Source organism: Hemitrygon akajei, chromosome 1 (assembly GCF_048418815.1).
Source record: "Hemitrygon akajei chromosome 1, sHemAka1.3, whole genome shotgun sequence".
NCBI lineage: Eukaryota > Metazoa > Chordata > Chondrichthyes > Myliobatiformes > Dasyatidae > Hemitrygon > Hemitrygon akajei.
In genome coordinates, this window is record NC_133124.1 from 6795603 (window position 1) to 6811196 (window position 15594).

A 15594-nucleotide genomic window follows, 5' to 3' on the forward strand; every position below is an offset into this window, starting at 1 on the left:
AAGTTAACAATTATTTCCTTACACTTGTGTACAGAAAGGACATTAAACAAGCCTGAATCTTAAATAGACATCCATTTATGCTGCATACTGCTGTGGTGCAAACCTTGCTTGCTTACAGCACGGAAATGATTACTTTATTATGGAGTGAAACACCTATAAAGTGCCTAATGTCTAATAACAAGGCTTGGGCAAACAATGAGGCTATTCATACTAAGATGCAAAATTCAGGGGTGCCCTCGGCTGATAGAAACTTCAGTGGTTATGCCTGACTTAACAGATCACCTGAACCCTATAGCCTGCCTTACTGGTCTTGCTAAGCGTATAGGAATTGACAGCCCCCAGCAATATCCATGTTCCCTGCTGCTCAGCCAGCCCACCCAGCAAGATCTGTCTCACTGGATCGCTATGTAATGATCAATGCAGCATGAGATCACTAACAATTTGGTTTCTGTAGGAGCACAAACACAAGGCTAAGCCTTTAACCAAATACTGTGTGTTTGGTTCAGGAAGGCAAGGGTTCATGTTCCTATGTAAAACTACATAGATAGATAGAGATAGATAGATACTTTATTCATCCCCATGGGGAAATTCAACTTTTTTTCCAATGTCCCATACACTTGTTGTAGCAAAACTAATTACATACAATACTTAACTCAGTAAAAAATATGATATGCATCTAAATCACTATCTCAAAAAGCATTAATAATAGCTTTTAAAAAGTTCTTAAGTCCTGGCGGTAGAATTGTAAAGCCTAATGGCATTGGGGAGTATTGACCTCTTCATCCTGTCTGAGGAGCATTGCATCGATAGTAACCTGTCGCTGAAACTGCTTCTCTGTCTCTGGATGGTGCTATGTAGAGGATGTTCAGAGTTATCCATAATTGACCGTAGCCTACTCAGCGCCCTTCGCTCAGCTACCGATGTTAAACCCTCCAGTACTTTGCCCACGACAGAGCCCGCCTCTGCATTACATGGTGAGTAATGCATCTCTGTTTAATACCACCATGACCCCTTTTAATGCTAATTCAATTCCCTGGAAGTCATCCTCATCCTTAATTGAGATCAAGTAACTAGAGGCTGTCATGAGAGAGATTTGAACTCAACTTGACTGAGAATACTAGGAGGTGTGAAATACTAAAGGTAGGAATTTCACTGCATACATAAAAAAATGAGATTGCAACCACATGGATATAGGGAAAAACACAATAGCTGGATGAAAAATACAGCAAGTTCTGAAAAACTTTAAAAAAGACAATGTTGAAAATGTTCAGCAGAGTGAAGCAGCATCTATGGAAAGACAGTATGAATATTTCAGACCGAAGATCATTGAACCTAGATCTCCAGTGCTGTAAGGCAGTGGTGCAAATGGCTGCACCATTATCAAATGAATGTTATAGTTTTAATTTAGTGCCTGAGTTTTAAAAGCATAATAAATCGATGCCAGGGAATGGATTGTTTAAATGCTCTGAAGAAAATTAAATTAGCAACATAAAATATGTTTTGTACATTTTCATCAATAATAAATACCACCAAATGATAAGACAGAACAAATTGACTAATAAGTTATAAACTCTACAAAAATATCTAGCTATGGCAATCAATATCTTTAGTTGGATTCCTGAACATAACAATCAATTATACAGTAGATGAAGTACAAAGGATGAACACACGCAACCAAAGGCCTTATATTGAATAGGTCTTGCCTATTTGAGACTTTTCATATCAGTCAATGACAAATAAAGGATTACTTACGTTTCTTTCTCTTTCACTCCAGTAAATGTTGGATGCAACAAAACACCACCAGTTTTCAATTCGTAGTCCACAATTTTGTCCAGCTCCTAAAAAATTGAAATACTTTATCATATTTTATTAATCAAATGAACGATTCTGAGTAAGTTTCATCCACATTTTTACATCTGATTATACCACTGCTCCTTTAATGGATTTTCCACTTCCCTATCCAAAACTATGGTGCTACTTTCTAACACACCAATTGCCATTCACCACCTCTAACCCACTCTAGCTCCCGACTGAGAAACATTCCAATTTTAAAATAATCGTTTTGCGTATCTTTCCACAGACCTGGCCCTCAGCCCTTCCTTTTTCTACAGCTTCCTTCAGTCTTACAATTTATTATTTTTGCATTCTAATTCTGGTTTCTCATTCACCTCAAATCTTAATTCATCTTGCTTTCACAGCTAAACATAGTTGGTAATTGGATTATTATTGTTACATATACTAAGAAGCTTATCATCCAACATGCATGCTGTTAAGTACCTTAAGTACATTGAGGTACTACAAAAAGAAAACAATAAAATGATGGAATTAAAGAAGAATGAAAGAAACATTGAAAACCTACAGCACAATACAGCCCCTTCGGCCCACAAAGCTGACCCGAACATGTCTTTACCTAAGAAATTACCTAGGGTTACCCATAACCCTCTAGTTTTCTAAGCTCCATGTACCTATCCAGGAGTCTCTTAAAAGACCCTATCGTATCCGCCTCCACCACCAACGCTGGCAGCCCATTCCATGCACTCCCCATTCTCTGCATAAAAAACTTATCCCCTGACATCTCCTCTGTACCTACTTCCAAGCACCTTAAAACTATGCCCTCTCATGCTAGCCATCTCATCCCTGGGAAAAGGCCTCTGACTATCCACACAATCAATGCCTCTCATCATCTTATACACCTCTCAGGTCACCTCTCATCCTTCGTCACTCCAAGGAGAAAAGGCTGAGTTCACTCAACCTATTCTCATAAATTTAACTGCATTTTGTTTCATAGAACATAAAACAGTACACCACAGTATAGGCCCTTCAGCCCACAATCTTGTGCTGACCTTTTAGCCTATTCTAAGCTCACCCTTCCCTCCCACAATGCCCTCCACTTTCCTGTAAGGTACATTAATTGCTGGAGGCCCCTTTAAAAAATGTCATCCTATTTCTAGTTCACTTAGGGCATCCATACCAGTCAACTGCCTCACTGAAAATAAACCTTGTACGGTTTAACAGTGAAATTTAGTTTGTGCTACCTCTTTAATCCAGTGTCTGTACTCATTAACACCAAATGTTTTTTTCATCCATAAGCCATAAATGTATCCAGATATTCCTTTCAACACCCATTCATCAGACCTACAAAGACAAAGATGAAAGGATGGTATTCAAAAGAATGGATTTAAAACAAGGCAGGAAAATCATTGTTTTCACTTCATTCTTCATTCATAACTGAGAGTAAAAAGAAAAACTAAGCATCTTCAGGATTTTGTGGAAAATCACCACAGGAAATGTGTTCACAAATGCAATTTTTCAAGTTCAGTTAAAATAGACTATTAAAGATACAGCTATTAAGTCACACTCTAGAAATAACTAGATTCACAATGTGAGCTATAGATACTTGTAGCTTCTAGATGGTGTGATGAAAATATAACTTGCTTTAGAAGCCAAGATTTGTATTTAAACACATGAAATTCTGCAGATGCTGGAAATCCAGAGCAAAAAGCACAAAATTGCATTTATGGAGAGACATAAACAGCTGATGTGTGGAATCCTTGACTTGAATTAGCACACAGGAAACTTCATAAATGATTCTAAGATCAAACAAATTACAAGCCAGGTACAATCTATAAATTATTGCCTCATGTCATTTTCATTCTTAATACAGAATAAAACACATTCACTTCATTACGAATCGTCTTTGCAGCATTCAGTTAACCAAATGAGTATTGAATTTCCTTTACACTTTTCAAACAATGTACGTTTCCCAGGTTATTCGATCTAATTAAGACATATGCTCTCTGGAAAATTCTTCCTCTTTCATTTATTGCCAAAATTTAATTAGAGTTAATCACAGAAAGTCATCAACAAACATAATAACCATTCAAAGATTATTTACATGATTTTAAAATTGGTATTGAACCTCTGTTATTAGAGGGAAACCATTCCTGAAGTTACCAGCGATTCGAAATTGCGAGAGGATTAACATGAAGAGGCCACATTATTTTTCTATATAGCTTTGAAAAGGTAACAATGCAAAAAAATGTCATCTTTGCTAAGTGAGACAATTTGCAGATGCTGGAAATTCGAGCAACACACACAAAATGCTGGAGGAGCTCAGCAGGCCAGGTAACATCTACAGTAAAGAGTCCTGCTGAAGGGTTTCAGCCCGAAATGTCAACTGTACTCTTTTCCATAGATGCTGCCTAGCCTGCTGAGTTCCTCCAGCATTTTGTGTGTGTTGCTTGTCCTTGCTAAGTATTGCAGATTCTAGAAAATGGAAGATTTTTTATGATTATTTAGATGAGTTATTATCACAACAATTTAAAAATATCCAGCCTAGAGATGTGTCTGCTACTTTAAAAAAGTGATCATTCATGGTAAAGATTAATTTGCAACACAGAATATGGTGCACTTGCAGGGATTAACAATATAGCTCATTGAAACTTCAACACATACCCCGGGAGACAGAACGTAACTGTTCGCCTGTGAACTGTCTACACAGAGACCCTAATGTTTAAATATTACTAAGCAAAGGTAGGCATCAGAAGTTAGATAAGGCTTCAGAGCCAATTATGCCAGTCCTTTTAAAGATTTTAAAGATTAAGGATGAGCTTAAAACAGAGTGATATGCATCATTTGCATCAACAACCAACAGTCTGGATATGCTGGGTAGTGGCAGCCTGTTAGAGTCACCAAGCTTGCGCCACCAACAGAGCATGCCCACAACTTATTAACCCTTACTAATCTGTATGTCTTTGGTAGATGAAAGAAAATCGGAGTACCCAGAGGAAACCCATACGGTCATGGGGAGAACATACCAACTCCTAATAGACAGGGAAAGGAATTGAAGCCTAATCGCTGGGACTGTAAAGCATTATGCTAAGCTTTATGCTACCTTGCTGCTGACATGCTCTAATTGCAGTTCTGTCCAAATCCACTTGGATTCTACTTTCACTGCCAGTAATGGTGGATGAAATCAATTTATGTGAGAAGGATAAGGAGAACATTCACAGATTTTGATGAAACTATCAAGTGAGAGACTAGATTTAAAATGAAATATGAAAACATGCAATACAGTGACAATAATATTTGTTTTAATCTTCTCAATGATTTTGCAAGTAATTGAAATGAATATAAGAAATACATACTGATTGCTCATAAAACTTATCTCTTCTCATCCTTAACAGTGGATAGAGTTCTACGTTTCTTGAACACTGTTTACATACCCAAGTAGTTCTTGAATAAACTTGTAGATTAACATTACAAAAAAATTAGTTTGAATGAGACATTAGAGGTTTATTTGTCATAATGCAAACTAAATTGTCTAGAAAATTTTAGAATTCAATATATTATATTGAACATTTCCCTAATAATACTTTTAAATCTTGTGGATCCTAACCTTATTCCGAACACTTAATGATGGAATTTGAAAATATATAATGCCATTCACAATTTAAAGATGACCTAGAATGCAATTACTTTTCAAGTGTGGCCCTTGATATACACAACCACCAATTGGTATGATGGAAATGACATGATGAGTTCATCTGTTGTCATACTGCTCAAGGATTTCCAGGTCTTCTCAAAAATGCAACAGGGTAATTTGATGCACTTGAGTAGGTAGTTAGGGCAACAATTACGTTTTGTCTCCACCACTCCGTGATCAAATGCCGAAGCAGCCTCAATGGGACAAATGGCCAAATTCTGCTTCAATGTCTTATAGTGTTATTCACTTGCAACTCCCCTGAATTAAGAAGCATTTAAGCTTCTGTGAGGTTGTATTCCTATTCTTAATCTAAGGTGAATGCCAACCAATGTCCCTGTAATTTTTTTCTTACAGTTGCATGGACCAACCATTGCTCTGAGCAGGAAATTTTTACATGGCCTGAACGCTGCCTGGCACTTTTGGTTTTTGCAATATAATATGAATACCTAGAATGAAAGGAAAAAAATGACATACTTTGGATGTTATTTACTACAGTACAGTACAACAAAGAAAATCTTCCACATTTTGTAAACTTTTCTTGTCTGTCTTTATTCCAGTGGCACGGCAACAAAGTCTGTGTGCGCAGGAGCATTTCAGTTACTGCATGGCCGTGCACCCGCACAGCTTAGAGGTAACAATGGTGCCAACAAATGAATCAAGATGACACCAGTATTAAACCAGTCTGCTGATTATAAACTTTTTATATACAAAGTATTTAAAGCACAGGAAGCATCCTTACAAAACTATCAACATGGTGGAACTACTTCAGAGAATATTATTGGCTCCACTTACCAAGACATTCTGGAAATAAAACAGCCAAAGAACTGCTGAGCCAGAGCTTGTGCTAAACATCGTCTGGTAAGAGGCGTCTGATCTATAATCATGGCACTGTTCAGGAGGTTTGTGCTAAATGAGAGGTGTGAAAATAGGACAAAGATGTGTTATACAGTATATTTTTTTGAAAACAAGTATTATGCTCTTAAAGTAACAAAAAAATCAGTTCAGGCTAAATGCTGTATTTAATCAGAGCAACACACACAAAATGCTGGAGGAACTCAGCAGGTCAGGAACCACCTTTGAAAAGAATAAACAGTTGATTATTCGGACTGAGACCCTTCTTCGAGACTGGAAAGGGGAAAATGCCAGAGTAGAAAGGTGGTCAGAAGAGAAGGAGGACAAACTAGGTGATAGGTGAAGTCAGGTGGGTGCAAAAGGTAAAAATTGGAGAAGGAATGAGATAGGAGAGCAGATTGGACAATGGGAAAAAGGGAAGAAAGAGGGGCACCAAAGGGAGATGATAGGCAGAGAGAAGAAGAGGTAAGAAGCCAGAGTGGGGAATAGAGAAACAGGATTGGGGGAGAGGAAAAGAATAAACAAATTACTGGAGGAGAAATCAATGTTCATGCCATCAAGTTGGTGGCTACCTAGACAGAATATGAAGTGTTGCTGCTGAGACTGACCTCGTCATGGCAGAACAAGAAACCATGGACCAACGTGTCGGAACAGTATGGAGATAAGAAATGAAATGGTTGGCCAGAGAAATTCCACATTTGGTACGTGGAACTGAAGTGCTCGACAAAGCAGTCCCCCAATTTATGTCCGGTCTCACTAATGTAGATGAGGCCATATCAGGAGTTCTGGATACAAAAGATAACTTCAACAGATTCACAGGTGAAACGTTAGCTCACCTGGAAGGACTGTTAGGGCTCTGAATGGAGATGAGGGAGGAAGTGAACGGGTAGGTGTAGTATATCTGTCGCTTGCAGGGATTTAATTACTGGAAGCTTGCCAGTCCTTTCATATTCACTCTTTAAACCTTCAGTTCATGATAATAATACAATTGGCTGTAGTTTTCATTAACTGCATGTCAAAGTTCAGAACAAACAGATGAAAATATACAACTAATAACTGCAAATAACTAAAAGGAACTAGCAAGGAGCACTAAACCAAAATAACTTAGAAGAGTATGTCACTATAAGGGGATGAATTCTGATCTGTCGCCAACAGAGCATGCCCACAATTTACTAACAATAACCTTTGCGTCTTTGGATTGTGGGAGGAGCACCCGGAGGAAACCCACACAGTCCTAGGTACAACATACAAACTGCTTACAGAAGATGAGCCATCAAACGCTCCAGGGTGTACCTCTGGGGTCAGTAGTGAGGACTGACACAAACATAACATTCAGAAAGGGAACTAAATAACTGCACAAAAATGGGCTGATGGTGCACAACTAGACCTCTCCTATGCTACAGTTTGATCTTTTGTGATATATACCATACATTGAGAGAATAAACTGGTAATCATAGTGATTGCTGTTGCAGGAAACTCGAGACAAGTAGTATTATCATGATGAGCCTTCTGTCTGCATCTTGCTGCATCTGACCTTGATTTCACTGCACCAGTACAATCAAATATAGCTATAAATTTTATTTTAGCAGTCAAATCAGATTAAGCAACATTTTTATTTGTTCCACCTTGCAGCTTTTTTATTTAACATTTAATATAAGTCATCCATTCTTTCAACTGGAAAATTAAATCATAAGAAATCTTTATCATTAAAGTCAGCTCTCATGTGTAAATATGAAGCTTCAGTTCACAAGCCACATCACAATATTGCCCTAGGGTGGAAAAACTCTTGGACCCCATACTATACTATTCAACACCTCACACATAACTAATATTTGAAATGATCTTTGACTTAGAAACTTAAAGAGAAACTTGACTTGCTGGGATAAGGTTACATAACAGCTCTCATAGTGCTGAGATTGTATTCAAAGGCAATCTCATTAAGTCCAACTCACAAAACTTTACCTTGCCTGTTAAGTCAATTCAGTAACACCCAACACTGTTGCACAGAGAAAACATTGCAAAAGTCATTGGCTCAGTGCACAATTGATGTCTAGTTTGATAATTGCTGCTAGTAATCATAACACCATTAGATAGAAGGCTGGAAGCTGGTAATTCTGCTCATCGAGTCTGCTCCACCATTCTATCATGGCTGCTTTATTATTCCTCTCAGCTGCATTCTCCTACTTTTCCCCTTTACCCTTTGGCACCCTTACTAACCAAAAACTTTATCAACCTCTGCTTTAAATATACCCAATGAGTTGCCCTCCACAGCAAACCATGGCAATGAATTTCACAGCTTCATCACCCTCTGGCTAAAGAAATTCTTCCTCAATTCTATTCTAATGCTCTGCTGTCTGGACCTAGATTCCCCCACCATCCTCACCACATCCACTCTACCTTATTTTGCAAGGACTAGAGTATCAAAGCAAGGGTGTAAGGCTGAGGCTTTACAAGGCATTGGTCAGACCACACTTGAAGTATTGAGAACAGTTTTGGGCCCAATATTTAAGAAAGGATGTGCTGGCATTGGAGAGAGTCCAGAAAAGGTTCTTGAGAATTATCCTGGAAATGAAAGAGTTAATGCATGAGGAGCATCCAATAGCAATGGGCCTGTACTCACTGGAGTTTAGAAGAATGACGGTGAACCTAGCAAATATTGAAAGGCCTAGATAGAGTGGATGTGGAGAGGATGTTTTCTATCATCATAAGACCATAAGATATAGGAACAGAAGTAGGCTATTTAGCCCATCGAGTCTGCTCCACCATTCAATCGTGGGCTGATCCAATTCTTCCAGTCATCCCCACTCCCCTGCCTTCACCCCATACCCTTTGATGCCCTGGCTAATCAAGAACCTATCTATCTCAGTCTTAAATACACCCAGTATTGGCCTCCACAGCCTGCTCATGGCAACAAATTCCACAGATTTACCATCCTCTGACTAAAGTAATTTCTCCACATCTCAGTTCTAAATGGAAGTCTTTCAATCCTGAAGTCATATCCTCTTGTCCTAGAATCCCCTACCATGGGAAATAACTTTGCCATATCTAATCTGTTCAGACCTTTTAACATTCGGAATGTTTCTATGAGATTCCCCCTCATTCTCCTGAACTCCAGGGAATACAGCCCAAGAGTTACCAGATGTTCCTCATATGGTAACCCTTTCATTCCTGGAATCATTCTTGTGAATCTTCTCTGAACCCTCTCCAATGTCAGTATATCCTTTCTAAAATAAGGAGTCCAAAACTGCAAACGATACTCCAAGTGTGGTCTCACGAGTGCCTTATAGAGCCTCATCATCACATCCTTGCTCTGATATTCTATACCTCTAGAAATGAATGCCAACATTGCATTCGTCTTCTTCACAACCGACTCAACCTGGAGGTTAACCTTTTGGGTATCTTGCACAAGGACTCCGAAGTCCCTGTGCATCTCTGCATTTTGACTTCTCTCCCCAGTTAAATAAGTCTGCCCACCAAAGTGCATGACCGTACACTTTCCAACATTGTATTTCATTTGCTACTTCTTTGCCCATTCCCCTAAATTATCCAAGTCTCTCTTCAGGTTCTCTGTTTCCTCAACACTACCCACTCCTCCACCTATCTTTGTATCATCAGCAAATTTAGCTACAAATCCATAATACCATAGTCCAAATCATTAACATACGTCATAAAAGCAGCAGTCCCTACACAGACCCCTTTGGAACTCCACTGGTAACCAGCAGCCAGCCAGAATAGGATCCCTTCATTCCCAATCTCTGTTTTCTGCCGACCAGCCAATGCTCCACCCATGCTGGTTAACTTTCTTTTCATTCCATGGGCTCTCATCTTGCGAAGCAGCCTCACGTACAGCACCTAGTCAAAGGCCTTCTGAAAATCCAAGTACATCACATCTACTGCATCTCCTTTGTCTGCCCTGCTTGTAATTTCCTCAAAGAATTGCAGAAGGTTTGTCAGGCAGGGTTTTTCTTTCAGAAAACCATGCTGGCTTGGGACAATCTAGGACCAGAGGGCACAGCCTCAGAATACAAAGACATCCTTTTAGAACAGAAATGCAGAGGAATTTCTTTAGTCAGAGGGTGATGAATCTGTGGAAATCATTGACACAGACTGCTGTGAAGGCCAAGTCACTGGCTATATTTAAGTTCGGGGGTCGATAGGTTCTTGATTAGTCAGGGAGTCAAAGTTACAGGGAGAAGGCAGGGGAATGGAGCTGAGAATGAAAATACATCAGCCATAATGGAATGGCACAGCTGACTTGATGGTCTGAATGGCTTAATTCTCCTCTTAAGTTTCATAGCAAATGGCTGCAAAACCTCAAGTAGGAAAGGTTGGTAAAATTGGTAATGCATGGAAGGTCAACTCAAAATGTTTCTCCAATTTTCAACATAAAAATTTTAAGCAGATAATTTACATCTTAAAGCTATGCACCTTAACAAGCAGCAGCACAAACTACTAACTGAAAACCATAATCCTCCTGGTACAACTGGCTGTTTTTCGGAACTGCAGCTTACCAATGAAAGCATTGTTAGGGCGTATTCCGGAGGTAACAGATATAGCAAATATTAACTTCATCAGCAACCAATCTTCAGGTATGAATGTGAATTATAGATTGAATTTTAAATCGGCACTGAACAATAGTTTTCCTGGAGCTGTGGGCTGGAGTTGATTGCAAACCAGACAATGCTGATTAACATTCATTTTGGGAGTCTGGTGTGAAAATTGGGGTTTGAAAACAATTTGTAACTCAAAAGAAGCATTGTAGATACATTGTAACTATACAATAATCCTGCTGCTACCTTTGAACTATAGCCTATAAAAATGGCATGTAATATTGGGTCAGGAGGCCTCTTCTTCCAAAAGTATCTCAATAAAATGCCTGCTGCTAGTTTTTGTTAAATGAAACACTTCTGTATCCACTAGCTTCAGTGTCTCTCTGGTGATTCTGTTCATGTTACAACAAGCATCACAGATGTGCACTGAGCGAAAGCTTCAAACACCTTTACCAGTCAAGCATAATCCTGAAAATCATTTCAAACTTGCACTTTACAATTTCCTTAAGAATGTTCTGGCAAATCCATCTCAAGAGGCAGCTGACAAATGTTTGCAAGCAGTCTAATCTCATTTCATGTAGTCTTAACTTTACGGAATGTCAACATCTCCAGCAAAAAAACTGCTCCAACAGACTCACCTTAAAATACTCATAGAAGCATATGAAGCTACTTCGACATATGCTTCATCAACAAATACAGTCTTATAATAGGCATAGGGGTATCTGCAGGTCAGGATCTCTTCATAGAACTCAAAAATCTCATGAAGAAAGGATGTGGTATGTTTCAGAAGTGGCAACAATTGGGGCAGGCAGAAATGTGTTACCTGTAAAGTAAGACATCAAAATGTGAAATGTGTCCTTCCAATGTAATAAGAATACCATTAAATCAAAGTCAAAGATTCCACATTAATTTCAGCGCTCTCACAGAAAAGCAGCATCCATCAGGACCCCCACCATCCAAGTTATGCACTCTTCTCACTGCTGCCATAGGAAGAAGGTACAGGAGACTCAGGACTCGCACCACCAGATAATAATTGTTATTACCCCTCAATCATCAGGCTTTTGAACCAGAGGAGATAACTTCACTCATCCCACAGCCTATAGACTCACTTTCAAGGTCTCTTCATCTCATCTTCTCAATATTTATTGCTTTTGTATTTGCACAGTTTGCTGCCTTTTGCACATTGATTGTTTGTCCGTCCTTTTGGGAACAGTCTTTCATTGTTTCTTGAATGCCCACAAGAAAATGAATCTCAGGGTTGGATATGGTGACATAAGTCTTAAGCACCCTAGATATTTTATATAAACTTTGTTTTAGATGTTTATCTTTTGGCTTCTGTATTAGTGTGCAATAGAAAAGAGCAAATTTTAGATTTCTAAACATTCACTTCCCAAAAAAATTAAATGTTATAGAATTTCTTTTTGTATTTCATTAATGAAAGTAACAAATTAATAGATCTCTTTTCAAAAAAAATTACAATGTAAGATGTGACTAAACACATTGACGAAGGAAGAGCAGTAGATGTAGCGTATATGGATTTCAGCACAGCATTTGATAAGGTACCCCATGCAAGGCTTATTGAGACAGTAAGGAGGTATGGGATCCAGGGGGACATTGCTTTATGGATCCAGAACTGGCTTGCCCACAGAAGGCAAAAAGTGGTTGTAGATGGGTCATATTCTGCATGAAGGTCTGTCACCAGTGGTGTGTCTCAGGGATCTGTTCTGGGACCCCTACTCTTAGTGATTTTTATAAATGACCTGGATGAGGAAGTGCAGGGATGGGTTAGTAAATTTGCTGATGGCACAAAGGTTGGAGATGTTGTGGATAGTGTGGAGGGCTGTCAGAGGTTACAGCGGGCCATTGATAGGATGCAAAACTGGGCTGAGAAGTGGCAGATGGAATTCAACCCAGATAAGTGTGAAGTGGTTCATTTTGGTAGGTCAAATATGATGGCAGAATATAGTATTAATGGTAAGACTCTTGGCAGTGTGAAGGATCAGAGGGATCTTGGGGTCCGAGTCCACAGGACACTCAAAGCAGCTGCACAGGTTGACTCTGTGGTTAAGAAGGCGTACGGTGTATTGGCCTTCATCCATTATGGAATTGAATTTAGAAGCCGAGAGGTAATGTTGCAGCTATATAGGACCCTGGTCAGAAAACACATGGAGTACTGTGCTCAATTCTGGCCACCTCACTACAGGAAGGATGTGGAAGCCATAGAAAGGGTGTAGAGGAGATTTACAAGGATGTTGCCTGGATTGGGGAGCATGCCTTATGAAAACAGGTTGAGTGAACAGCCTTTTCTCCTTGGAGCGATGAAGGATGAGAGGTGACCCGATAGAGGTGTATAAGATGAGGAGAGGCACTGATCGTATAGATAGTCAGAGGCTTTTTCCCAGGGCTGAAATGGCTACCACAAGAGGACAGAGGTTTAGGGGGCTGGGGAGTAGGTACAGAGATGTCAGGGATACGTTTTTTTACTCAGAGAGTGGTGAGTGCATGGAATGGGCTGCCGGGCAATGGTGGTGGAGGCGGATACGATAGGGTCTTTTAAGAGACGTTTGGATAGGTACATAGAGCTTAGAAAAATAGAGGTCTATGGGTAAGCCTAGTAATTTCTAAGGTAGAGACATATTCGGCTCAACTTTGAGGGCCGAAGGGCCTGTATTGTGCTGTAGGTTTTCTATGTTTCTATATAGCCCAGTGCATGATTAAACAAAGATAATAAACGGGCGCTAATGATCAATGACATAATAAGTTGAATGAACTAAACTGATGAACTGAAACAGAAACAGGTGTAGAAGGAATTGAATTGGGCGAAGAGCAACCAAACTAAAAGGTGAAGGGATGGCAGACATGACAGCTTAACCTTCATATCATCCATTCTTACACCGCTCAAGAGTGAGCAGAGCAACAAGAAACAAATGGTCATCCTACATCATCATGGTCTCTACCAAGCAGAAATTTAATGAGAAGAAGAACAAGGAGTTCTGCAAAAGATGGCATGGCCTTCAGAGTCCTGGTCTGAACAGTAGTGAGACTGTCTGGGATTATCTGGAGAGACAGAAGCAAGTGAGATAGCCAAAGGCTGCAGATGAACTGTGGCAAGTTCTCCAAGATGCCTGGAACAACATACCAGCTAGCTTTCTTATAAAACTGCACAACAGTGTGTACCTAAGAGAATTGATGAAGTTTTAAAGACAAAGAATGGTCACACCAAATATTGATTTGATCTAGGTTGTTACTGTCTACTGCTCGTAATAGCAATTTTTTTGAATATTTAGAAACCTAATTTCATTATTTTTGATAGCGTCTTTGCTTTACAGAATTTTTTACATGTGCCTGACTTTTGCACAGTGCTGTATATACTTTAATAAATTTACTTTGAACTTTTTGAACGTATTTACAACTTGTGTAGCAGCAAACTCATTCAGCCCAATTCACAAGCTCTATCAAACTGATTTTCTTAGAATTTCACCTGACTAGAGAAAAATATTCAAGCATTTAATAATTCCACCTTTATTAAATATGCAGATTTCCAACAAAATGTCCCTATGACATAAAATGTTTCTTATTTGCTATACCATGGAAGAACATAAGAAAATATGAGATCATTGCATGCCTCAGTTCTTTTCTGCCTTCATCAGGACTGTCTCTTCCAGAAACATAGACTGCTTATTAATTTCTGTAAATACTGCCTGACCTGCTGAGTTCAGAAAGCCTACAGTGTGTTAGCATTCATCAACTGTAGGATTGAGTTCAAGAGCCGTGATGTAATGTTTCAGCTATATAAGACCTTGGTCAGACCCCACTTGGAGTACTGTGTTCAGTTCTGATCACCTCACTACAGGAAGGATGTGGAAACTATAGAAAGAGTGCAGAGGAGATTTATAAGGATGTTGCCTGGATTGGAGAGCGTGCCTTACGAGAATAGGTTGAGTGAACTTGACCTTTCCTCTTTGAAGCAACGGAGCATGAGAGGCATTGATCATGTGGATAGCCAGAGGTTTTTTCCCCAGGGCTGAAATGGCTAACACAAGGGGGCCTAGTTTTAAGGTGCTTGGAAGTAGTTTCGAGGGGGACGTCAGAATTAAGTTTTTCACACAGAGTGGTGGGTGCATGGAATGCACTGCCAGCGACAGTGCTGGAGGTGGATACAATAGGGTCTTTTAAGAGACTCTTAGATAAGTACAAAGATCTTAGAAAAATAGAGGGCTATGTGGTGGAGTAATTCTAGGCAGTTTCTAGAGTAGGTTACATGGTTGGCACAACGTTGTGGGCCAAAGGGCCTGTAATGTGCTGAATATTTCTATGTTCCATGTTACTCCAGCATTTTGTGTGTGTTGTTCTGCACTTCCAGTGCCTGTAGTATCCCTTGTGATTATGGCTAATCTTTTACCTCACTTCCATCCTTCTGCAAATACCCTTGTTCGTTGATTCTTGTAAAGCCCTAAAATTCTATCAACCTCAGTCTCCAATATATTTGGTCACTGAGCCCCCAAAACTCCCAGGAACAGAGAATTCCAAACATTACTGCACCATACATGAACAACCTGCTCCTTGTCTTTGCCTTGAATAGCTGACCCTCCATTTTGAAGCAGGTCCGGACACCCATCAGCAACAGAAACATCAAATCTGCATCTACCTTGATTCTGGTTCTGAAGAGCCCAAGGATTTAAAATGAAATCACTTATCATTCTTCTA

The 15594-nt window shown here is 39.4% G+C and overlaps 1 protein-coding gene across 3 annotated transcripts in view; it reads right to left on the minus strand.

Annotated features, from left to right (window-relative positions):
* The window catches only part of taf2 (TAF2 RNA polymerase II, TATA box binding protein (TBP)-associated factor), a 110822-nt gene that overhangs the window by 70059 nt on the left and 25169 nt on the right, over positions 1–15594 (minus strand). For all 3 annotated transcript variants that reach the window (XM_073028318.1, XM_073028229.1, XM_073028401.1), the window contains exons 7-10: positions 11526–11710; positions 6278–6391; positions 3036–3135; positions 1753–1838 (exon numbers count right to left, since the gene is read on the minus strand). In XM_073028318.1, the coding sequence (XP_072884419.1) occupies positions 1753–1838; positions 3036–3135; positions 6278–6391; positions 11526–11710 (485 nt within the window). The remainder of the gene's footprint in view (positions 1–1752; positions 1839–3035; positions 3136–6277; positions 6392–11525; positions 11711–15594) is intronic.